This window comes from Saccharomyces cerevisiae, chromosome IX, assembly GCF_000146045.2.
Source record: "Saccharomyces cerevisiae S288C chromosome IX, complete sequence".
Classification (NCBI taxonomy): Eukaryota; Fungi; Ascomycota; class Saccharomycetes; order Saccharomycetales; family Saccharomycetaceae; genus Saccharomyces; species Saccharomyces cerevisiae.
Genome location: NC_001141.2, coordinates 373,032 through 397,172, shown reverse-complemented (window position 1 = coordinate 397,172; position 24,141 = coordinate 373,032). Strand labels below are relative to the sequence as shown.

General features: G+C 41.4%; 14 protein-coding genes and 2 non-coding genes across 16 annotated transcripts, besides 1 other annotated feature; 8 read left to right on the top strand and 8 right to left on the bottom strand.

The window, feature by feature from the left end:
- The first annotated feature begins 90 nt into the window (after positions 1–90).
- On the top strand, positions 91–3,289 carry ICR1. Its single transcript, NR_132191.1, has one exon. It is a non-coding gene; the product is annotated as an ICR1 (non-coding RNA).
- On the bottom strand, positions 234–1,174 carry PWR1. The gene has a single exon (NR_132192.1). It is a non-coding gene; the product is annotated as a PWR1 (non-coding RNA).
- Positions 2,616–2,918, top strand: YIR020C (uncharacterized protein; the record flags this gene model as incomplete). The annotated part of the gene is made up of 1 exon (NM_001270752.1): positions 2,616–2,918. The coding sequence occupies one exon, from the start codon at positions 2,616–2,618 to the stop codon at positions 2,916–2,918; it is 303 nt and encodes a 100-aa protein (NP_001257681.1).
- A 151-nt stretch (positions 3,290–3,440) lies between the features above and the next one.
- Positions 3,441–3,455: a regulatory region (Upstream open reading frame (uORF) in 5' untranslated region of FLO11 gene, regulate translation).
- A 42-nt stretch (positions 3,456–3,497) lies between these two features.
- On the top strand, positions 3,498–7,601 carry FLO11 (Flo11p; the record flags this gene model as incomplete). The annotated part of the gene is made up of 1 exon (NM_001179541.3): positions 3,498–7,601. One exon carries the CDS (start codon positions 3,498–3,500, stop codon positions 7,599–7,601), a length of 4,104 nt encoding a protein of 1,367 aa, NP_012284.3.
- A 3,870-nt stretch (positions 7,602–11,471) lies between these two features.
- On the top strand, positions 11,472–11,609 carry YIR018C-A (uncharacterized protein; the record flags this gene model as incomplete). Its single annotated transcript, NM_001184655.1, has 1 exon — positions 11,472–11,609. One exon carries the CDS (start codon positions 11,472–11,474, stop codon positions 11,607–11,609), a length of 138 nt encoding a protein of 45 aa, NP_878099.1.
- A 217-nt stretch (positions 11,610–11,826) lies between these two features.
- On the bottom strand, positions 11,827–12,564 carry YAP5 (Yap5p; the record flags this gene model as incomplete). The annotated part of the gene is made up of 1 exon (NM_001179540.1): positions 11,827–12,564. The coding sequence occupies one exon, from the start codon at positions 12,562–12,564 to the stop codon at positions 11,827–11,829; it is 738 nt and encodes a 245-aa protein (NP_012283.1).
- A 489-nt stretch (positions 12,565–13,053) lies between these two features.
- MET28 (Met28p) lies at positions 13,054–13,617 on the top strand (the record flags this gene model as incomplete). Its single annotated transcript, NM_001179539.3, has 1 exon — positions 13,054–13,617. The coding sequence occupies one exon, from the start codon at positions 13,054–13,056 to the stop codon at positions 13,615–13,617; it is 564 nt and encodes a 187-aa protein (NP_012282.3).
- A 130-nt stretch (positions 13,618–13,747) lies between these two features.
- YIR016W (uncharacterized protein) lies at positions 13,748–14,545 on the bottom strand (the record flags this gene model as incomplete). Its single annotated transcript, NM_001179538.1, has 1 exon — positions 13,748–14,545. The coding sequence occupies one exon, from the start codon at positions 14,543–14,545 to the stop codon at positions 13,748–13,750; it is 798 nt and encodes a 265-aa protein (NP_012281.1).
- Positions 14,546–14,790: 245 nt separating this feature from the next.
- RPR2 (ribonuclease P protein subunit RPR2) lies at positions 14,791–15,225 on the bottom strand (the record flags this gene model as incomplete). Its single annotated transcript, NM_001179537.1, has 1 exon — positions 14,791–15,225. The coding sequence occupies one exon, from the start codon at positions 15,223–15,225 to the stop codon at positions 14,791–14,793; it is 435 nt and encodes a 144-aa protein (NP_012280.1).
- A 133-nt stretch (positions 15,226–15,358) lies between these two features.
- VLD1 (Vld1p) lies at positions 15,359–16,087 on the bottom strand (the record flags this gene model as incomplete). Its single annotated transcript, NM_001179536.3, has 1 exon — positions 15,359–16,087. One exon carries the CDS (start codon positions 16,085–16,087, stop codon positions 15,359–15,361), a length of 729 nt encoding a protein of 242 aa, NP_012279.4.
- A 701-nt stretch (positions 16,088–16,788) lies between these two features.
- Positions 16,789–17,154, top strand: GAT4 (Gat4p; the record flags this gene model as incomplete). The annotated part of the gene is made up of 1 exon (NM_001179535.3): positions 16,789–17,154. One exon carries the CDS (start codon positions 16,789–16,791, stop codon positions 17,152–17,154), a length of 366 nt encoding a protein of 121 aa, NP_012278.3.
- Positions 17,155–17,391: 237 nt separating this feature from the next.
- On the bottom strand, positions 17,392–18,687 carry SQT1 (Sqt1p; the record flags this gene model as incomplete). The annotated part of the gene is made up of 1 exon (NM_001179534.1): positions 17,392–18,687. One exon carries the CDS (start codon positions 18,685–18,687, stop codon positions 17,392–17,394), a length of 1,296 nt encoding a protein of 431 aa, NP_012277.1.
- Positions 18,688–18,926: 239 nt separating this feature from the next.
- On the top strand, positions 18,927–19,886 carry STS1 (Sts1p; the record flags this gene model as incomplete). The annotated part of the gene is made up of 1 exon (NM_001179533.1): positions 18,927–19,886. The coding sequence occupies one exon, from the start codon at positions 18,927–18,929 to the stop codon at positions 19,884–19,886; it is 960 nt and encodes a 319-aa protein (NP_012276.1).
- Positions 19,887–20,011: 125 nt separating this feature from the next.
- Positions 20,012–21,742, bottom strand: DSN1 (MIND complex subunit DSN1; the record flags this gene model as incomplete). Its single annotated transcript, NM_001179532.3, has 1 exon — positions 20,012–21,742. The coding sequence occupies one exon, from the start codon at positions 21,740–21,742 to the stop codon at positions 20,012–20,014; it is 1,731 nt and encodes a 576-aa protein (NP_012275.3).
- Positions 21,743–22,312: 570 nt separating this feature from the next.
- Positions 22,313–22,648, bottom strand: MSL1 (U2 snRNP complex subunit MSL1; the record flags this gene model as incomplete). The annotated part of the gene is made up of 1 exon (NM_001179531.1): positions 22,313–22,648. One exon carries the CDS (start codon positions 22,646–22,648, stop codon positions 22,313–22,315), a length of 336 nt encoding a protein of 111 aa, NP_012274.1.
- Positions 22,649–22,866: 218 nt separating this feature from the next.
- PRI1 (DNA primase subunit PRI1) lies at positions 22,867–24,096 on the top strand (the record flags this gene model as incomplete). The annotated part of the gene is made up of 1 exon (NM_001179530.1): positions 22,867–24,096. One exon carries the CDS (start codon positions 22,867–22,869, stop codon positions 24,094–24,096), a length of 1,230 nt encoding a protein of 409 aa, NP_012273.1.
- Positions 24,097–24,141: the final 45 nt, after the last annotated feature.

The following is a 24,141-nucleotide window of genomic DNA, read 5'->3' as shown; positions in this document are numbered from 1 at the left end:
TCCCTTTTCCGTTGTTGAAACGGATCAAAGTTTGGAATAATAAGGATACAAAACGCCAAAAGAATGCGAACTTTCAAGCGTGGAAAAGTATCGAAAGACATTCATTCAAAAGATTCTAACGTGATTATCGTAAATAGCTGGAATTGTAGATATTTACAATGACATAGATCATTTTTCTTCGACGAAATTACGGCCTAATGTCGAGACAAGAATAATATGACGCTGATCTGTGTTTTGACAAGAATATGAATGATCTTAAGAAAAGGTTTCGCTGAATCAATTGGAAGACAGCGTCTTCAATTGTCCTACTAAATTCTTTACAGATGACATCTGGGTCTGGGGAGATCATGCAAAAAAATAAGACATCATTTATAACTTTCAACCTTCCGCTCACAGGACAAATTCTCGAAGACGCTACGGAAAGATGCTGAGCTTGATCATAATTCTTCAGGCTCCCAATTCAAGAATACAATTACTTAGCGTGGGTGCTTCTGCTCAGTCTTCGTTTCCTATCTCCACATACCAATCACTCGTTTGTTACTAATTCGAATAATTTACTGCTGTAAGGAGTCGTACCGCCAACTAAATCTGAATAACAATTTGGCTGCTAGAAGTTAAAAAGTAGGCGCTGCAATGATTATGTGGTATGATCAGATTGTGTCGCAACGCTCAGCGGGGTTTTGGCTCAATGGGACCGCTGCTAATAAAACGTTTAACTAGCGAATTTTGGAACACACCGGTTGACAAAAGTATAAGGAGTCTCTTTCCGTGAGTTCCCCTCTTCCTCTCACTGCACTTCAACTATGCCTTATAGCAACCAAGAAGCTAGAAAATGCCAACTATTAAAAAGATAACCTCTTTGGAAGCAAATAAAACGGAGATTATCTTGGGATCTATTTCACAAATTTACGGCTAATTGGAATGAACAGCGCCAAGTAGCACTGGTCAAACTGCAGAGAGTATTAGAACTTGCTTTATTCCGTATATCGTACTTTAGGTCGTCAGTTTTACCACTTCGGTACGCAAATGAAAATGAAAAGCTCATTCACAACTTAGACACAATTTCGCCGTTTACAAGTAGCTGAAAAGTCCATCTATCGAATTATGAATGATACTATTTTAAATATAGTCGTTGCTGCACTCGTTTTCCATGTTCTTTTTATCCACACATCCGATGTTTTACTTACAGTTGAGCATCTCAGGGCCAGCGACAAATATAAACATATTATACTCAAAATGAAGCTCGTTGAAAAGAGGATATTTCTTAACCTCTTTTACAGTGCTTTCAACACCTTTTCATCTGTGTGCCATGTCAGATTAAGGATGCTCAACTTTTCGAATTATTATTACAAATTTCAAAGAAATTACTAGTCCTTTTTGTCCCCTAATGTATCCCTCATTTCATACCGTCGTTTTGGGGTTCCAACTACGTATAGCTTTCAAGTGTGGTTTTACGGTAAGAACAACCCCCCATCGGTTAGTGCGGAATACTTTCCTATTCTCATCGAGAGCCGAGCCATACACCTAAGGTGGACAGAAAGCTAAAATTCCAAAACAGAAAAATCTAACATCTTTGCTCCCTTACAAGTAGGAACGCTAGCGTATCAACCCATCTCCAGATTTGCCCAGCATTTCTGTAGAACACCCAATGCGAATGAAGACTAATGAATATTGTAAAGACAAAAAATAGGAAAAGTTTAATTAGTGATGGTTCTCACCACCCCAAAACGGTCACTTGCATGCATTGAGGACATGCACCTGCAGTACTTGTTTTTCTCGAATGTTTTTTACCATCTCTTTTTTCCTTATCTGAGCTGCTGACGCAGACGGACATTGTTTCATATTTCGAAAGCTGTGCGGGAAAACGGACCCTAACACGAATGTGAATGCGCTAATCGGTATTTCCACCACATGAAACCTGCTACTTTTTCAGTCCTCTTCGTATGCATTTCCCAAAATTCATTCGTAGCCTTGTCAACTTAGACTCAGTTCCACGGCGTGCAGGACGGGGTATTATGAATAAAAGGATCCACGGGTGAGATTTGTTTTATGTTTTAGGTATGGAGTTTTGTACCACAAAACTTTAGGAATACCGGATTGTGTGCCTACGCCAGCCCCAGAGTATGTTCTCACAGCTGTAATTCCTAGTGATCTTTTCCTGACTCCAATAGGAACGCCGGTAGGCAAATTAAACTTTCGCGGCAGGAAAAAAAAGGCTTTTTCTTTTTTGCCTTTCAGTTTCTCGGAATGTGGCATTACATAAGCATAATCCTTTTTGGGTGTGCCTGGAAAGTTCAAATTAAGGTTTTTTTCTTCTGTTTTCTTAACAAGAAAATGTCGCCCAAAGAGTTTCGGCCGTTATTTTCCTATCGAGTGGGTCCTTTTTGTCTTTAGTCCTTCTCTGGGGCTAGCGATCACTGCAAAATTAGGCTTTACTGGTACGAGTTAACTTTTTTTCTTTTTTTTGTCATCCTTTTCTTTGGGGCTAAGAATGGACTTCCCTTTTCTTTTTCTTTGTTGCGACAGTGGCTTCAAAGAACTGCTGATTGCTCAAGGCAATCAGTCCGAGCGTTTAGAAGGTGATTGTAGGCAGAAATTAACTTTGCGGTAAAAGAATGACATTCTTTCTTAAAAGAAAAATTAGCTTTTTTTTGTCAGGCATTGCACAAACTTTTTTATTTCTGCCTATACTCTTAAACAGATCAGTCATTCATGTTGTCTTTTTAACGGTCGTACTGGGACATCGCATACCTTGGGATTCCGTAATTAGGTGCAACAATACGGGCACAACTCATTCTGCGGTATCTTCACGGACAGAACTTCTATTGCCTATCGGTGGTGTGATTAACAATTGGAAGCGCAGAGCTTGGAATGGATTTTCAATTCAATGGATTTGGAGGTATTCGTTTGTTTACTAATATTTACTTTGAGGACATTGCCCAACCCTAAAAGTGCCTGCTCAAGAATAGAATAACATTATGATACGTTTTCTTGACCGCTGAGCAATTTAAAGCAACTATTAGGGTACGATTGTTTCTAGAGAAATGTGGGTCATCTTTTTAGGTCCGTTCTCTTCTGATGAGGTAACCTTTACAAAAATGTCATAGAGTTACCAATTGGGATTCAAGGCATCATCGCAATATACTTCGTTCTTTTACGGAGAAATTAAGCTCTTTCTACTTTGAATTAACTGTTAGACTTGTCTTATCTGAGGAATGTCCGTGTTCGAATTAAATAAAAAATTAGGGCAGTTTTATTTACCTTAACAAATATGTTCAAGCATTTACGTTACTGCGCTCTCTTCTAGTTCAAGAACGGATAACTCATAGACTTACCAGTACAAATTGTTGAAGGGTTCCCAATTGATAAAAAGGATCTCTTGCTTCCTAAAATAAACGTATAAAAAGCACCCTATTCATCAGTTATTATCCCTCGTCATGTTGTGGTTCTAATTAAAATATACTTTTGTAGGCCTCAAAAATCCATATACGCACACTATGCAAAGACCATTTCTACTCGCTTATTTGGTCCTTTCGCTTCTATTTAACTCGGCTTTGGGTTTTCCAACTGCACTAGTTCCAAGAGGATCCTCCGAAGGAACTAGCTGTAATTCTATCGTTAATGGCTGTCCCAACTTAGACTTCAATTGGCACATGGACCAGCAAAATATCATGCAGTATACTTTGGATGTGACTTCCGTTTCTTGGGTTCAAGACAACACATACCAAATCACTATTCATGTCAAAGGTAAAGAAAATATTGACCTGAAGTATCTATGGTCTTTGAAAATCATTGGTGTCACTGGTCCAAAAGGTACCGTCCAACTATACGGTTACAACGAAAATACCTATTTGATTGACAACCCAACTGATTTCACAGCCACTTTTGAAGTTTATGCCACACAAGATGTCAACAGCTGTCAGGTGTGGATGCCTAACTTCCAAATTCAATTCGAGTATTTGCAAGGTAGTGCCGCTCAATATGCAAGCTCCTGGCAATGGGGAACTACATCTTTTGATTTGTCTACTGGTTGTAACAACTATGACAATCAAGGCCACTCTCAAACGGATTTCCCAGGCTTCTATTGGAACATAGATTGTGACAATAATTGTGGCGGTACGAAGTCATCTACCACTACATCTAGCACTTCCGAGTCATCTACCACTACATCTAGCACTTCCGAGTCATCTACCACTACATCTAGCACTTCCGAGTCATCTACCACTACATCTAGCACTTCCGAGTCATCTACATCATCATCAACCACCGCTCCTGCTACACCAACCACTACCTCATGCACTAAGGAAAAGCCTACACCCCCAACCACTACCTCATGCACAAAGGAAAAGCCTACACCTCCTCATCACGACACCACTCCATGTACAAAGAAGAAAACTACCACATCTAAGACATGCACTAAGAAGACTACTACTCCAGTACCAACCCCATCAAGCTCTACTACTGAAAGTTCTTCTGCTCCAGTACCAACTCCATCCAGCTCTACTACTGAAAGCTCTTCTGCTCCAGTAACCAGCTCTACCACTGAAAGCTCTTCTGCTCCAGTACCAACCCCATCAAGCTCTACTACTGAAAGCTCTTCTGCTCCAGTAACCAGCTCTACCACTGAAAGCTCTTCTGCTCCAGTAACCAGCTCTACCACTGAAAGCTCTTCTGCTCCAGTACCAACTCCATCCAGCTCTACTACTGAAAGCTCTTCTGCTCCAGTAACCAGCTCTACCACTGAAAGCTCTTCTGCTCCAGTAACCAGCTCTACCACTGAAAGCTCTTCTGCTCCAGTAACCAGCTCTACCACTGAAAGCTCTTCTGCTCCAGTAACCAGCTCTACCACTGAAAGCTCTTCTGCTCCAGTACCAACTCCATCCAGCTCTACTACTGAAAGCTCTTCTGCTCCAGTAACCAGCTCTACCACTGAAAGCTCTTCTGCTCCAGTACCAACTCCATCCAGCTCTACTACTGAAAGCTCTTCTGCTCCAGTAACCAGCTCTACCACTGAAAGCTCTTCTGCTCCAGTACCAACTCCATCCAGCTCTACTACTGAAAGCTCTTCTGCTCCAGCTCCAACCCCATCAAGCTCCACCACTGAAAGCTCTTCTGCTCCAGTAACCAGCTCTACCACTGAAAGCTCTTCTGCTCCAGTACCAACTCCATCCAGCTCTACTACTGAAAGCTCTTCTACTCCAGTAACCAGCTCCACCACTGAAAGCTCTTCTGCTCCAGTGCCAACTCCATCAAGCTCTACTACTGAAAGCTCTTCTGCTCCAGTACCAACTCCATCAAGCTCTACTACTGAAAGCTCTTCTGCTCCAGCTCCAACCCCATCAAGCTCTACTACTGAAAGCTCTTCTGCTCCAGTAACCAGCTCTACCACTGAAAGCTCTTCTGCTCCAGTACCAACTCCATCCAGCTCTACTACTGAAAGCTCTTCTGCTCCAGTACCAACCCCATCCAGCTCTACTACTGAAAGCTCTTCTGCTCCAGTACCAACTCCATCCAGCTCTACTACTGAAAGCTCTTCTGCTCCAGTAACCAGCTCTACCACTGAAAGCTCTTCTGCTCCAGTAACCAGCTCTACCACTGAAAGCTCTTCTGCTCCAGTACCAACTCCATCCAGCTCTACTACTGAAAGCTCTTCTGCTCCAGTACCAACTCCATCCAGCTCTACTACTGAAAGCTCTTCTGCTCCAGTACCAACTCCATCCAGCTCTACTACTGAAAGCTCTTCTGCTCCAGTAACCAGCTCTACCACTGAAAGCTCTTCTGCTCCAGTACCAACTCCATCCAGCTCTACTACTGAAAGCTCTTCTGCTCCAGTGCCAACTCCATCCAGCTCTACTACCGAAAGCTCTTCTGCTCCAGTACCAACCCCATCAAGCTCTACTACTGAAAGCTCTGTAGCACCAGTACCAACCCCATCTTCCTCTAGCAACATCACTTCCTCCGCTCCATCTTCAACCCCATTCAGCTCTAGCACTGAAAGCTCTTCTGTTCCAGTACCAACCCCATCAAGCTCTACTACTGAAAGCTCTTCTGCTCCAGTATCCAGCTCCACCACTGAAAGCTCTGTAGCACCAGTACCAACCCCATCTTCCTCTAGCAACATCACTTCCTCCGCTCCATCTTCAATTCCATTCAGCTCTACTACTGAAAGCTTTTCTACTGGCACTACTGTCACTCCATCATCATCCAAATACCCTGGCAGTCAAACAGAAACCTCTGTTTCTTCTACAACCGAAACTACCATTGTTCCAACTAAAACTACGACTTCTGTCACTACACCATCAACAACCACTATTACCACTACGGTTTGCTCTACAGGAACAAACTCTGCCGGTGAAACTACCTCTGGATGCTCTCCAAAGACCGTTACAACTACTGTTCCAACTACAACTACGACTTCTGTCACTACATCATCAACAACCACTATTACTACTACAGTTTGCTCTACAGGAACAAACTCTGCCGGTGAAACTACCTCTGGATGCTCTCCAAAGACCATTACAACTACTGTTCCATGTTCAACCAGTCCAAGCGAAACCGCCTCGGAATCAACAACCACTTCACCTACCACACCTGTAACTACAGTTGTCTCAACCACCGTCGTTACTACTGAGTATTCTACTAGTACAAAACCAGGTGGTGAAATTACAACTACATTTGTCACCAAAAACATTCCAACCACTTACCTAACCACAATTGCTCCAACTCCATCAGTCACTACGGTTACCAATTTCACCCCAACCACTATTACTACTACGGTTTGCTCTACAGGTACAAACTCTGCCGGTGAAACTACCTCTGGATGCTCTCCAAAGACTGTCACAACCACTGTTCCTTGTTCAACTGGTACTGGCGAATACACTACTGAAGCTACCACCCTTGTTACAACAGCTGTCACAACCACCGTTGTTACCACTGAATCCTCTACGGGTACTAACTCCGCTGGTAAGACGACAACTGGTTACACAACAAAGTCTGTACCAACCACCTATGTAACCACTTTGGCTCCAAGTGCACCAGTAACTCCTGCCACTAATGCCGTACCAACTACAATAACCACTACTGAATGTTCTGCTGCTACAAACGCTGCCGGTGAAACTACATCTGTATGCTCTGCTAAGACTATCGTAAGTTCTGCAAGCGCAGGCGAAAACACTGCACCTTCGGCTACCACCCCTGTCACGACGGCTATTCCAACCACAGTTATTACCACTGAGTCATCTGTTGGTACTAACTCCGCTGGCGAAACAACAACTGGTTACACAACCAAGTCCATCCCAACCACTTACATAACCACTTTGATTCCAGGTTCAAATGGTGCCAAGAATTACGAAACTGTGGCCACAGCAACCAACCCTATTTCAATCAAGACTACATCCCAACTAGCTACAACAGCTTCTGCTTCTAGCGTGGCTCCCGTTGTCACATCTCCATCTCTAACTGGTCCACTACAATCTGCTTCTGGTTCTGCAGTCGCTACATACTCTGTTCCTTCTATCTCGAGTACTTACCAAGGTGCTGCTAATATCAAGGTTCTTGGAAACTTTATGTGGTTGCTACTCGCTCTTCCAGTTGTATTCTAATGATACAATTCCAACATGTTCGTTTCTTCATTACGATGTTTTCATTCTTAAATTAAGATATTATTTCGATACCCTCTTTACTTTCTTCCACCATTCTGTTTTCGCTGCCATAATTTTGTAAGGCAGAAAACTACCCGTAGAATACATATTCATTTACATATTTTTTAGTTCTTCAAAAATTATCTTTTACCTTTTTTTACTTTATTTTACCATTTTTCTTCTAGCCCTATTTTGACCATCTGATAGCTTATTCAAGAACAAGTACCGGTAGTATTGGCACCGCGCCACTTTTCCCTCTCGCTTTTTTTTTTTTTCTTTTTGCCAAGCGCCTGCACGTTCTTTTGTCTGGAGTCTTGGAAAATGATAACCACCAAAAATCATCCCACGGACGGCTTGAGTAAAAATGTTTTTCCGCGAGACGGAAAGAGACGTAACAACCTTACATTTTTCCTAAAAGATTAATAAACCTGATATTGCCTTGGCACAACTAATAATCTTCGACCAGGCTTTGATGAATAAGAGGATCTTTACAGGCACCTTTGCTCTTTGAACAAAGAATATTTCCTTCTTTCTATGTGAGTTTACTGGAGTAATGCTTATATTATTCGCGTCCCCCCACGCTAACCTTAATGTGCCTAGATATCATGGGTTATTTAATGACAAGTCCGCTAGTGTCATCAACCCACTCTGTCTTTCATTTAAGATTCGCGAGATAGAACGACATCTTCAATTTAAACTTTTTAGGTGACGTTTCTCTTCTTTATTTCCTAAACAGAGCACCGAGACTTACGATTTTGGCGGGCCAACCTTAAAAAAAAGCTAAAAAAGTTAAATTTTGACATGAAGTCTCGTTAGAAATTCTTGAGGACGATGTAGATTTCCACGATTGATCCTCTCTTCAGGGCCGATTGTCTTCGCTCAGAAAATTCCGGAGTAGAAAAAACAACGTTGCCTGTTCTGATTGACCAAGGCTTCTGTACGAAAAGGGGTCTTCCTTTTTCGTACAGAAGATATTACTAATTTCGGTCCGAAATTCTAGTGCTCTTCGGACTGTATTCACGAAAAAAAGCCTCTTTTTTCTGAGAATGAACAGAAAAAAGGATGCGGCAAGATCCGGTAAGAAAGAGGTAGTTCCCCGCGTGCACTAACTACCCCGGTATATTTTGCTTATGTAAGCATATTTAGATAATAAATAGATATAGAAGAAAAAAGGGGCCCGCCTTTTTATCTTAGAAGATCACAGAGTTCTTAGCAGTTGATTTTCACAGTATGGGGTCAAATTTCACATCAAAAATACCTTAAAGGGGAAATAATTCGAAACATCTTTCCTTCCTTTGTAATGCAGATGACATGAAGTAATCGGAAGAAACTTTAATTGTCATGCCACTCTCTCACTGTCCTTCTAACGCTACAGTAGCGTTGATCTCTATGTTACAGGCTCTAATTAATTTTTTATTAATGTTTTATTTTTATTGTTGCGATGGCAATGAGTACACGTCCTAATAAGAAATAAGGTTAGAGCCTGAAATTCGTAAGGACATTAGAAAAAAAAAATAATAAAGGAAAAAAAAGAAATGTCCCCGATGTCCGAAATGGATCGTTATGCCGTATTACCGGTCCAGATTTACCTACTTCCCCTAAACGTATTACAATAAGTGCCGGGTCCTTCTTACTAGAGGTTAAAGAGGGTATCGCTGTCGGCGATTGATGGTACATATCTCTTATAACAGAATGGTTTGAAAAATCCGAAGGATGAAAATAACATACCATGTCAATTTTTATTGCGTAATTGCGAGATAGAATGTTGCCGATTGAAATCGACCACTCTCATACATTGGCAACTCAATATAGTACGCCAAGAATTGAGGAAGTTTCCTGAAATGACATACTTGATTTACACGGTTAAGAAAGAGTTTCCACTTTTCTAACCGCGTAAATCAAATGAGGGTACAGACCACAGTGACTTTCTATTTCCGGTATTTACAGCACTGACATATGTGAGGCTTATCGCAAAAACTGTTTACAGCTGCAGAGCAGCAAAGAAGTTGACACAAGGATACGAGCGAATTAGGGTGGGCGCTTATACTTAGTTTGAAACACAGAGGGAGGATACTGACCTAAAATGGAAAAACGTACACCCGTTGATCAGGATTATCTGTAATGAAAAACACAGGACTAAGTCGAATAGCTTTTTTCAGATGAGTCTCGCCGTTAAAATTGCCAGTGTAACGTAAACAAGAGACTGTTTCAGATTGAGAAAATTTTCTTTTCTTTTCTTTTCTTTTCCGAAGGCCTCCCACCATTGAACGTGATTATGACTTCCAATAATCAGAGGATGACTTAAAAACCCCTTGATAAGATCTATTATTTTCGCGATATGCCAAAGACAACCGCCCTTCTTTTTTTTTTTTTTTTTTTTTTTTTTTTTGTTGGGAAAACTTCGTGTAAAAGGGTTAGGCTGAGATTTATCTAGAGACGCTAGCCTTCGAAATTCTCCATTTACTTTGAAGCATTGCCATCGCACTAGATGACCTTGTTTATTCTGAGGTGCCAAGAGTTAAAATTTCTTCGAGGTCTCCTTTTCAACGTTAGGTCTACGTAATGGACGAAGAAAGTGTCAAGAAGCTAATAACCCTCCGCAGTTCGTTGCCACATTCAATAAAGGAAATTCCGTTCCTATTGAAACAAAAAGCTCTTGGTACGCGCGCAGAGAGTCTGGATCGAACCTGACGGAGATATATGTCAGATCGACGTGACATGTAACATTAGAAATCTGCGTAGCGTTATTGATAGATCTCATTCTAGGCCTTCCACGAACCTTCCGGGCGGAGAATAATATCCGCAGAACATGATGCTAAAAGCCAGCTAGCGAGAAAAGAGGCAACAATAGAAAAAATGCGCGCGCCCTTCTAAACTACGTCAGCGCTATACGTAACTAGGGAGCCCAGAGAAACGCCTATAAGATTTCGTGGTAGCCACCGATCTGTCATTCGAGATCTCTGACGCTCTTCTGAAACATTCTCCTTTTTATCTACAGAAAACTCAAAGGGTCCTCCACTTGTATAGTTTCACAGTTTAACTTCAGCACCGTGTTATATCCTTTGCATAACGCAACGCAATTGTGACAGCCTCTCGTTCAGACCCTACTTTAACAAGCTCGCTAAAAAGGAAGCGCAAGAGTTTGTAATTTGCCTCTTGCGTCTGCTTTATTCTATTCGCAGTTTGATCGCACTAAAATATAGCTCCGAGAGTATGTATGGAGGTCTGTTAAAGAGATTGTTCTGGCCTGAGTTTTAATTCATCAAGGTTAGATACGGAGGACTGAACTCTCCACGAATAACCAGCCTTTCTTTATATCTATTTTGGAGAAAAGTCGTACTGTCATCAGTTCGAGGATGGTTGCTGCGCTTTATGATTCATCTACCTGTTCCAGACTGCTCACCAAATCCTCGTTTTTCAGTTTGTCACTACGGTAGTGTTCGTACAGCCGTAAAGGAGACCAGTATGGAAGGAGATTTGCTTGCGCCAAAGCTTCTTTTGCGTAACGTCTAACTACAGCTAGATTCTCAAAAATTCGTGTTCAACTCAGAAGAGGAAAGCAATTTAAAAATGAAATTTGCGGGGATCCCATTATCTCTATTGTTTAGCACATTAGGATCTCATCCGCCAATACTAGAATTTGACACGACTTTCAAAAGGAAAGATCTAAATTATGGTATCATGTTAATAATCAGTACGCATATTCGCATTTAGATTTAAATGGTTTGCGTCCAGTTTTTCTTATGTACGATCTATTTTACGTTATAATAACGGTTCTACCATTACATTTACATAGTAGACAGGCTGCCACTCCTCTGCGTCAAAAATAATATGCCTAGTGATTATACTTCCCATTACCCAGTAATACTTATCAAAAAAAAAAAAAAAAAAATTGCAGGAATGTATAGGCATAGTAAGCGGTACCTTGAGATAATGTCCACCGCTTCAGCTCAATTCGTCGGAAACTAACGTCTCAAAATATGGCGGCGAGAACACCAAAGGCGGGGTGTCCAAAACGCTTTTGCACTCTGCGGCCAATGTCCATGAACTAATTCTTTACACATAACCACAGTAATAAACTTGCAAAGAAAAAAGCAATGTCACTCCTTTCATGTGCGTTCTTTTGACGTTACAAAAGTTGAGCTGTTCAATGACGTATTTATAAGTATTAAGAAGTTCTCTCTCTTCAGTGGATGATGGACCGGATGTCGATACATGATTTGTCGATATTAGTACAATTACTACAGAGCCCATTGGGGTTATCTTTATTATTGCACTCTGCATGTGGCATCGACATATCCTTCTGTTCTGTGGCCACACCGTCGTCACTTTTACGGTGATCTGTTTCCAGTTCTTTACAAACGCAAGTAGTGTTGTCGTTACAAAAGCCGCATTTGACAGAGCTAGGCAGTTCTGTCGAGTGCTGGTGGCGCTTGATAGCGGTATTGTACTTAATAGGTATCGCCTTCATTGGTTTGAAATTCTCGATCAAATTCTGCAGGATAGGGTCCTGAGCAGGCACAGAGGCTTGTTTCAGAGTAAGGGTCTCCAATTTCTGTTTAAGGGCATGATTTTCCGATTCTTTCGCTTGAAGTTCATTTTGGAGGCGGTTTAGTTTCGTTTCGTAGTTTTTAACGACCTTACTCAGTGACTCTATGGTTTCCTCCAGCACTTGCAACTTGTTGTTTTTGCGTTCTCTGTAGGCCCTTTGGGCGTCTCTATTCTGCCGTTTTTTCTTCTGTAGCTCCTCATCATTTTCTTCAGTTTCGTAATCTTCGTGAAGTCGATGAACTCTTTTCCTCCGCTGAGCTGCTCTATGGGGCAACCTTGGAGGCAGTTTCCAATTTTTGGACACGTGGATCTTGGACAAAAGAGCGAGGTGGCTTTCCTCAGACTCCTTAGGTTTTATCAGAGGTAGAGCCATGACTGTGATAATATGCTAGTTACACTGTTTATGTTGTGTGAACTTGTTGTAATATGGTTAACTTCACTTTCAGTGATTGATATGATAGCGACATCACTGCCGTGCAAAAAGACCATTCCATTACTGCACCTTTTTGTCCTTTTCCGTGGAATAAAAGTTCACTCGTCAGTTCCATGCATTCTGGAAAAAAATGATCTGAAAGATGCCACAGTTGTGGGGCCCGCCCGGCCCAATAGGTAAACTAAAATACAATAGAAGGGGTACTGAGTGCACGTGACTTATTTTTTTTTTTTGGTTTTAGGTTTCGCTTTTTTCACCTTTTTCTACTTTCTAACACCACAGTTTTGGGCGGGAAGCGGAAACGCCATAGTTGTAGGTCACTGGCGTGAGTCAAGGCCGGGCAGCCAATGACTAAGAACACGAGGTAACTTGAATTTAACTATTTATAACCAGTGGTAGTTACGAAGACAAATTGTTTTGTTCGTCAATATGAGTGCGAAACAAGGGTGGGAAAAGAAATCAACAAACATTGACATTGCAAGCAGGAAGGGTATGAACGTGAACAATCTTTCGGAACATCTACAGAACCTGATATCAAGCGATTCAGAGCTGGGCTCGCGCTTGCTATCATTGCTGCTGGTTAGCAGTGGCAACGCGGAGGAGCTCATTAGCATGATAAATAATGGCCAGGATGTCTCGCAGTTTAAGAAGCTCCGCGAGCCGAGAAAGGGGAAGGTTGCCGCAACAACAGCAGTTGTTGTAAAAGAAGAGGAAGCTCCCGTGAGCACTTCTAACGAACTGGATAAGATTAAGCAAGAGCGGAGAAGAAAGAACACAGAGGCGTCGCAGCGGTTCCGCATTCGCAAGAAACAAAAGAATTTTGAGAACATGAATAAGCTGCAGAACTTAAACACGCAAATCAACAAACTTCGCGATCGTATAGAGCAATTGAACAAGGAAAATGAGTTTTGGAAAGCAAAGCTCAATGACATTAACGAGATTAAGTCTTTGAAATTGTTGAATGACATTAAGAGACGGAACATGGGCAGGTAGCCCGCGAAACGTGCGGGCCTGATGTCTTGTTTTTCCTCTCCAACTTCGATTTTTCGATTTTTCCGTTTCTTTACCTAGCATATATATACACACATCTATCTACATATAAATATATATATATGTATATTTATTATTTATAGCATTGCGCGTGAGACAAAAGCGAGATCTTTTCGTCCCACTCCGCATTGATCAAGGACCGTTTATATTCCACAGACTCTATCTCGCTGGGAGAGCACCATCCTATAGTACGAAAGTTTGTAATAACTCGAGCGTACTGAGCGTCTTCCAGTTGTTGTTGGCGGCGTAAAGACTGCGCGGCTGCAGATGTGACGATAAATCTCTCGGAATCTGGGCGGCTAGCGGGACATACTGAATGCGTATGTTTGTCTCTGGGCATACTGTTCCTTCGAAAGAAAATACTCGAGGCTTTGGCAAGAAAACTGAGTTTTTCTTGTTCTGCCGGAACGCTAAGGCTTCCAGTTATGTCTTCGCGGCCAGATTTTCCTTGGTGTAAGATTGCAGATATTGCGCTCACAGAACTACGGTGCCGCCGACTTTGAACGCGCGGGCTGGACGATGATGACGATGACATATCTAGAGCCTTGGATAGGTCTCGCGACATGGAACTGTCGTCGTCGTCTTCATCATCGTCGTCGTCGTCGTTCCTTGAGGCGTCTTCGACTAATGACGGAGCATGGATGGCGCCTGCGCCATCTCGCGATAGTGTCATGTACTTGTGAAAAGCCGCCGAATCGTCATCCACATCATCATGTGGACCGAGCAACGAGGGCAGCAGACCATCTATAGAACTTCCTCGCGAACACGGTCCTGGCTCTACACCTGGTCCTTGTTCATCATGAGTCAAAGTTTCCGTAGCAGTCACATCAACTGGTAGTCCGACGCCTAGCAAACACCTCGTGCCACTCATTACCGACCACAACACCTCCTTGCGGTGTTTATCCGCTATGCTGGCAAGACGGAATCCTACATTACCTTCTTCAAACGGGCGTCTCGTTTTTTTCCCTGTGTTTTATGTCGTAGTTTTCCCTCAAAATACAGGCACGTACCCCATGTATAGGGGCAAGGGGGTGGGGGGTCGGCTCTTAAAGAAAATCTGGAAACTCCGCATTTTTGTCCTGCTCAAAACATTGGTCCAAAACCCTACCAATAACCCTAAGAATTTAGTAGATTACCCTCCCGCTCCGAGTAGGTCCTGTAATTAGGATCGGCGCCAATATTAAAACGTTTAACGGTACCGCACCCACACATTACCGAAAGCGCTCCGTCGGATGTGATTTCCAGTTTTTTTGGGGTCCATAACAACCGATGGCATTTTTTACAAATTGTTCTCTTTATCGTAGGAAGCAGTGATGTCTTGGTTTTCTTACTAATTAGGTCCATTGATTTGATATAATTGCGTGCCAAAGGCGTATGTGCGTCTGTTCTTGCTTTCTGTCTTGCTCTTGTTTGGTAAGCGGATATTTGGTAGAGGTAGTTTAATCTATGGAAATGGTCCTGGTTCGCAATCGTCCTTGGTGGCGGTACTAGCAGAGTACCATTTTCGTCGATCTCAGGTTTCATCTTTCCTCCGTGTGCTTTCTTGCCCATCTTTTTGCTTGTCTTTTCTCTGTCGGCGATGTGGGAAGGACAGTAGAAGAACCACGTATTGTTTTATTTTCTGTTCATCTTTTTTTTCCGTTCTTTTCATTTTGGTAATTTTTTTTCTTTTCCTTTCTTGAATTTATTCGGCGATATTCAGTAGAGGAGTGATCTCTGTAGCGTCATCCCCGTCTGCCTGTTGAGGAATCGACTTGTCATGATTCTTGAGTACTATGAGTTCCGGTCCGGTTGCATCCATGTGCCAGGTATTAAGTTTGAGAATGTTGAGTGCGCCCTCTTCTTCTGCATTCAACTCCTTGACAATAAGTTTCACGTTCTGAAGACTCGAGCTCAGTGAGCCGTTTATTATTACAATCTGGCAGAAAAGTAATAAAATATCGAGTAGTACCAGAAGTAGCTTGCTAGGAAACGCTGTGGGTACCGGACAAGTAAATTCCCTTATCAAAAGCATTATCACAAATCCGTACGGTTTGGAACATATGTCTCTCGATACGTCTAGCCTAATGTGGTATACTATACAGTACGCTGTTTCTAGAAGTATTAGGCCTTGGTAATATCGTATGGCTTTGTTTATTATCATTCTTACAATAGGTGTTTCTAACCCTCTGATGGCAAGACTTTCATCATCTTCCTGATCATTGTCGCGGCCCACCTCTAAATAGTTCTTCTTCAGGTACCTGAGTGTCAATTCCTGAATGAAATCACAGAGCGATGAAATTATCCACCCCAGGAGGATCAAGAATAATGATCCATCTTTGATAAACCTCAAGTACAGGCAGCAATAAACGAATTTCTGCAAATTCGCTATCACTGACCTTTGTCGTCCATTGTCATCTTCCAAATGCAACATTTCCTTCCGATGCCCTGCTCCTTTCCCTTTCTGTATTAGCTTGTCATCTAAGCCTTCGTCATTGAAGTATCCCTTCCCTTTCTTTCCCTGGAGAAAAGCCATATGAGAAGTTTATATTACCCGGTTTAAAGTTTGTTTTTTTTTTTTTTTCTACCACTAGAATGCTCTCTATAGTACCCATGATGCATTAGTTGAACACTAGCAGGTCAGGTTTTGTACCCTCCCGAATTATGGCTATCTCCTCAATTGCGATGACATTGTCAATATGAAACTAAGTTGTCAATTATCCTAGTTTGCGGCCACCTATGCCCCTTGTTGAAAATGGTACGCCTTTCAGAGATACTTGAATCTTAGGCACTTTTGGCGTAAGATTCTTGACGTTTTCTTTTCTTTTCAAACCTGAAAAGTGTTTGCATTTCTCTTTCAATTTTATTTCAAAAAAAAAGAAAAAAGGGTCCGTTTTATTATTTCTTGGCATTGGACCCTTTTTTCCTTGGTGCGGTTACCGCCGCCGCGCACATCCATGTGTCAAGATTTTTGTGCCATGGAAAGGGCCATCGAGTTTCATCATGAATTTAGATAGCGCCAGGCTAGTCTTTCACATGTAAGTCCGTGAAACCACATAAACATTTTACTCTTTAACTGCTCAAAAAGCTGGCACTTTCTGTTCCTAGCTAGAAACATAACATTACAGGGTCGCTATGTCCACTAAGTTGCCTATTGTGATTTCAAACGGAACAGCCTTCAAAAAAGTCCCCGTTCAATTGCTGTTGAATAGCGGATCAGAGGCACAACATGGCCTCCCTAGGAACGCTGACTCTCAGCCTGCTCGACCAAGAACGGGCATTACTAGGACATGTGGGCAATGTGGAGAGATTAAGACTTCATTACAATGGAGGGAGGGCCCTAACGGTGCTGCTTGCCTGTGTAATGCTTGTGGGTTGTTTTTTAGAAAATTGATTCTGCGCTTCGGTAGAGCAGCTGCTAAAAGATACATGGAGCAAATTAAAGGTACCGGGACTAAGAGAAGGATCCCCAAAGAACTTACCGGAACTGTCAGATTCTGACCCATTATACTTTTTCAGCTTTCAACCTATCGGGACAAAAAGACAATGTAACGTTCAACATGTAATAATAAAATCGTTAACGACGATAATGAGCGCAGTTCTTTTAAAATAATGTGTTTTTTTTTTTTACATTTTCCTTTGTCGAATATATAAAGTTTCTTCTTCTGTATGTAAAAGTATTTTTATTTTATGTTATTGAATTTGTTTTTTTGTTATTTATGTATACGCGACTATCTATCAGTTTGGTACCTCGAACACCAGAGATACACCTTCATCACCTGCAGTTATTACTTTTCTCTTCTGCTCGGTGCCGGTATTTGCCACAGGATGCAGTAATATAAAATCAAGAACCCCCATATTATGGCCCACACAAACAAACTTCTCTTGGCCAGTTCTTGCATTAAACTGGTAAACCTTACCATTGATACACGATGCGAATAAGTCATCATTATCAAACATAAGTTTTGTAACAGAATCTTCGAGAACAAACTTGTGTCTTACTCTCCATGCACTTGTATCATATAAGAGTATTTCACCGCAGACAAGGCCAATGGCCATAAGGGAGAATTTGGATGACCAAGAAATGGATTCAATGGAGGCATCTAATTCGTCTTGTTCTGGCTTTAGTTCAATCACTGTAGATAAATGTAAAATCGCACCGCCATTGTTACAATTAATTACTGCCAGAAGACCATTGTTGGACCCACATGCCACGACACCCGAGTTACCCTTGGTCAAAGTTTCCGGAGCTAATGATAGGGAAATCCATGGAGCTTCTAATCCCTTGATTTCTGCCTGTGTGATCTTAAATAATTGTTGGCCAGTGAAGCAATTCCATGCCACAATAGTGCTATCCAAAGAACAAGTGACTAATTCCAGCGTATTTTCACCCTTGTCGGTGTTAATGAATTCACCCATAGAGCAATCTTGCTGGTGTACAAAACCAGACATTAACTGTTCCAAAGAACCATCCTGCTCATTAATCTGGTAGCACCAAACAGATCCATCAGTTGCACCAAACGCAAACGTCCTTGCTATAGTGGGATGAGTTTTCAGCCAAACAATCTCTTCGACTTCTTGCATTTGCGATGCCAACTTCCACTGAGCGCCACCTTTTTGACCCATGTGTACAAGAACCTTCCCCGACATATCGGCAGTGACCAAGAAGCCCCCTTCAGAAGTGAAAGAACATGAAATCACAGATTCGCCATAACCGGTTAGAGTGCCAGCAAACTTGGGTGGCTGTGAATGTGATGTCCAAAGATGTGCCAAGTTATCACCCCCACCGGTACATACTAGCGGCAGGTTAGGATGATGGCCAATGGCAAACACGGAGTCTGTGTGCTTATCGAAATAGGTAAGCGAGTTGTTGGACATGTCGACCTCCAAAGCTTCCTCATCATCATTCATCATTTCATCATCGTCGTCATTCTCTCCTTCAATATCAACGGGAACGTCTTGTTCGACCTCCACAGTGGGCACAATCTCCTGCTCAACTTCTTCGGTAGTTATAAACTCTTCTTGAGGTTCCATTACGCTTAATGTGTCGCTATTTGGTGCTGTTTTGGTCTTCAAAAGGCCTCATCTAAAGCCCATCGAATGTATCTCTTTAGTTATTCATAGTGAAAATTTTGCCAGAAAAAGAAACGGCGGGCGGGTGATAATGCGGCGAGTGGGAATTTCTTACTTAAAAATATACTTAACCAAGTATTCTCACTTAGTGTGTTCGAAGGTACCTGGCAAAAGCAACAAACACAGGACAGTATAGCATTATGATGGGGTTTGAATGGGGTTTTAAACCCAGCAGTAAAATAACACAGAGTACAGTCAGTTCACAAGGCACAGGCAATGTAATGATTCCAACTGCTGGAGTGAAACAAAAAAGGCGGTATGCCAACGAGGAGCAAGAAGAGGAAGAACTACCTCGTAACAAGAATGTGATGAAATATGGGGGCGTCTCCAAGAGGAGGCCTCAGCCAGGATCGCTCATCAGAGGGCAGCCTCTGCCCTTGCAACGAGGCATGGAACTAATGAACAAGAACCAATTACAGCAGTTGTTGGTGGATTTGATGACAAAACATCCAGAAATACAACAAAGCGTACATACGAGAGTCATCGGATTAGACTTCAGTATACAAAAGTGTCTGGACATGTTGAAACAAAAATCAGAAGCCGTTTACCAGAGCATACCTTACAATAGGTCTTATGAGAGTAATAAATTAGATGACTATGCTTTCGTGAGAATGAAACCTCAAATTCTGGAGTTCTTAAACTGTTTGGTGGATTTCATACTGGATAACATTCCACCACGTTTGGAAAATTTGCACGCATCATTAAAATTCTTAGACATTTGCACGGAATTAGTTATCAAATTGCCCAGATTTGAATTAGCTAGTAATAATTACTACTACGATAAATGCATTGAACAATTGTCTCACGTATGGTGTACGCTTATTGAACATGTTGCCCGTGACAGGATAATTTTATTAGCAGATAATAGCTCCGTCTGGAAAAGTCATATGACAAGATTACAGGTATACAATGAACATTCAAATGGGTTATTGGAACGCCCACTCCAGCTGTTCAAATCTTTAGATATGGGTAGCCCTTCAGCAGCATCGTCATCAACATTATCACTTCAAGAAAGTATTATTTACCACCACGATACCATGACAGCAAACGAAAACAATAACAATAGTGGTAGCGCTGCTACTGATTCGCCCTTTAACTAAGGATAGAATGGTTCTTTTGCTTTTTCAAATACATTAATATGTATATATATGTATATATAAATGTATGACTGTGTAATGTTACATATGCAGAAGTATCCGATTTTTTTTTGATTTTTTCTTTTATTTCATAAATCCAGTTTTTTACTGAAAGATAAACTTAATCCCTTCAACAGCTGTTGAGGATTAATCACTTGTGAGTGGTCATCGTCCGTTTCGCTTGAGATCTTTCTCATTGTTTCTATGTTCAATTTATTCACTTTTGAATTTGTTATTTCGTTTAAGGCTAGTGAGTGCGAGTTTAATATATGCGACTGGTACCTTAGCTCATCGACTTTTGTTTCTAACTTTGTCTCAACATCTGCAATCGCAAGGTCTGGCTCTTCTGTATCCGACAACGGTTCCAGTGGTTGTGATGAGAATGAAGTCAATTCTTGCCATTCAAGATCTGGTCTCGAAGTGTCTAAAGTGACTGCCCATTCTTTCACTTCATTTTTGATCGCGTTCACCTTGCTCGTTAAAATGCTAAGATTCTTTGTGTTTTCCACGTTTTTGCTATTAGGTAATAGTTTTTTTGGTTCTTTCGGTAGGGCTTTTCTCCTTTCACTAAATTTACGTCTAGACCTCTGTATTTCCGAGTAGTCCACCTCATCGTCGTCGTCGTCGTCGTCGTCGTTTTCCTGAAACAGTTGTCGCAGTTCCGTGTCATCGTAGTTTTCAGTATTATCCAGAATCTTCTCCTCATCTTCATCCTCATATTTTTCCTCATCTTCCCAATCTATCGCAATATGATCTTTTTTAAGATCATCGACAAACTCTTTTATTATCACCATAGCCAGACGTTTGGGATCCACATAATCAGTTTCTGCCTTTGTTGATTCGAGCTTGGATTTTTTGGTCAGATGTTCAAGTTCCCCTTCTTCCTCTTGGTTTTTAGCCTTCAACTCCAATTTATGCAGAGATCTCATTAAACACCAGTTGAAAAGCTGTCGTATTTGTAAATTTTTACCAAAAGACGCATTTCCAACCACGGTGTAAAAATCCTCTTCAGGAATATCCTTGTGCGGAGATATAATAGTGCTTCCCCCATTAGCTTGAGATGCTAACATAGACAATCTTCTACCTCTCTGACTTCCGATTGATTTTTTCCTTTCCCTTGTTCGTTGAATGTAGTGTGGTTGCTGAAGTTGTTGTTGATGGAATGATCCGTACGGAAACAATTGCGGAGCTGGCAGCAATTGTTGTGATGAAGATATATTTTGGGGAGTAGTCATATCGGGACCGCCTGCAGCAGTGGGTTGCGAATAAAAGGGCTGTAATGAGGAGTTGGGCATAATCGAATGCATTGGTGATCCAGGATATGGTATCATTGCAGGAGTTGGTGCATTCATCGGATGGTAGTAATAGTAATAAGGCATATATGGAGCGGGCATTGCACTTGCATTAACATTCGCAGTCGCATTTGCAGTCGCATTTGCAGTCGCATTTGCAGTCGCATCTCCACTATGATTGTCGTCAGCAATTGGCGCAGAAGAATTGAAATTCTCCACTCTCTTGGCCTTTTTTATATCTTGCAGGTTATCCAGCCTTTCGCCCAGAGTAGGGAACCCCTGGATATGTTTATTCTTGTGTCGTTTGAATTTCAAATCGGGGCTCAAATTCGACACGGATTGTTTATTCTCAAAATATTCGGTCTCCTCCTCATCTTTCTGGGTGGGCTCGTTGCTTTGTAGAGTAGCCTTGGAGTCGGATTCCAATATTGGGATAGTTTCCATCCGCAATGGGTATACTTGTTTGTGTGTTCTTTGATGCAGCATCGGCGGCGTACCGGAGACCGTTTGTGTGGGTTCCAGACTCATCCTCTACCTAAATAAAGAAAAATTTGTGTGTGGTACAATAGAAGAGGCCCGGTTTCACAACTCTGCCTGGTACTTTGTGCTTTTATCAATTGGCGGTTCTTTTGATGTTTATTTTGATTTGTTTATCATTTGTGAATTTTTGCTTTTACTAGAAATATATATCATTTTAAACGAAGCCACATATAAACGCTGAACTACACTGTAATTCATCATATAGTAAGCTGTCTTATATACTAAATTATCACTTCCAAAATGTAATAAACGTCTTTTGGCAATGGGGTACTCTGTGGTTTGCCCTTTGTATTATTTAAGCAATTGAAGTGAGGAATAAGCGGCCGTTCTGCAGTATGTCTTTTCGGGAGACTCTTTCTGCTACAGATTTTTGTAGATTCTATATCTACTCCATATTGATACATGCCTTGATATTATTTGTCCGTTGACGACCATCTATAACGCCGGGTTGTTTGGATATAAACATTTTGGTTTGGTTCTGCGCTCTTGACTTTGATGTGCCCCTATGGCAGCTCTTCTCGGTATATACGTGCTGCTATGAATAGAGCGTTAAGCCAGTCATAGTGTTTTAGTTTCACTCTTGCTGAACTCAACTTTCAAAGGCTTACCAAAGAATCGCTCGCCGTTTAATGAAATCTGGGCCAGACTGGCCTGGTCGATGGTTCTCATGGTGATAAAGGCTTGGCCCCGCTGTTTCTTGAAATTCATGCTAACCTTCAGTACCTCTCCAAACGTAGCAAAGAGCAAAAAAAGGTTTACTCGCAGTCGTTGCATATTAATTTTTTCATTAAGCTGGCTCACGTACAGCGTATTTTTAGCTTCCGTTACTGGTTCAGCCACAGTGTGATGAGTATCGCGATCAATCCTCTGCTTTTTCCTTGCTGGTTCAACCATTACTATATCCTACGTGTGAATGATGCGTGAGTTTCGAAACAGTTGCTCGGTCAGTGCCCTTTGCCACTTTTACCTATTGTTTTCTTTCAGTTGAAAAGTTTCATAACGCCAAAAAGATAAAAAATTAATCAAAAATACTTTGAAGCTGAAGAGAAAAGCGTGCCATAATACTAGCAAAAATTAGTTTTAGCAACTCAAAAAACTGTTTTATAAACATCATGACCAATTCAGTAAAGACTAATGGGCCAAGCTCCTCAGACATGGAGTACTACTATAAGTCGCTCTATCCATTCAAACACATTTTCAACTGGCTGAATCATTCGCCCAAACCTTCTAGGGATATGATTAACAGAGAATTCGCTATGGCGTTCAGGTCAGGTGCTTACAAAAGGTATAATTCTTTTAACTCTGTGCAAGATTTCAAAGCACAAATAGAAAAAGCCAACCCAGACAGATTTGAAATCGGTGCCATATATAACAAACCGCCAAGAGAACGTGATACTCTATTAAAAAGCGAATTGAAAGCTTTAGAGAAGGAGTTGGTGTTTGATATTGATATGGATGATTACGATGCCTTCAGAACGTGTTGCTCCGGAGCCCAAGTTTGCTCTAAGTGCTGGAAATTTATATCTTTGGCAATGAAAATTACGAACACGGCCCTAAGAGAGGATTTTGGTTATAAGGACTTCATCTGGGTATTTTCAGGTAGACGTGGTGCTCATTGTTGGGTAAGCGACAAACGGGCACGGGCTTTGACGGATGTACAACGAAGAAACGTTTTAGATTATGTCAACGTGATTAGAGACAGAAATACTGACAAGCGATTGGCTTTGAAGAGGCCTTATCACCCTCATCTTGCTCGTTCTTTGGAGCAATTGAAACCTTTCTTTGTCAGCATTATGCTCGAAGAGCAAAATCCTTGGGAAGATGACCAACATGCTATCCAAACTTTATTGCCTGCATTATATGATAAACAATTGATTGATTCATTAAAGAAGTATTGGCTGGACAATCCAAGGAGGTCAAGCAAAGAGAAGTGGAATGATATAGATCAGATAGCTACATCGCTCTTCAAAGGCCCCAAGCAAGACTCTCACATAATTAAGTTACGTGAATGTAAGGAAGATCTCGTATTGATGACTCTTTATCCGAAGCTGGATGTGGAAGTTACAAAGCAAACAATTCATTTGTTAAAGGCCCCTTTTTGTATTCATCCTGCTACGGGGAATGTCTGTGTGCCTATTGATGAATCCTTTGCACCTGAAAAAGCACCTAAGCTAATTGATCTTCAAACAGAAATGGAGAAAAATAATGATGTTTCATTAACAGCTTTACAACCTTTTATCAATCAGTTCCAAGCATATGTGAGTTCTCTTTTGAAAAATGAACTGGGTTCAGTGAAAAGAGAACGTGAAGATGATGATGAACCGGCTTCTTTAGATTTCTGATGGTGAAATCTTTTTGTAACAATAAAAAGGGTGTATATATATATA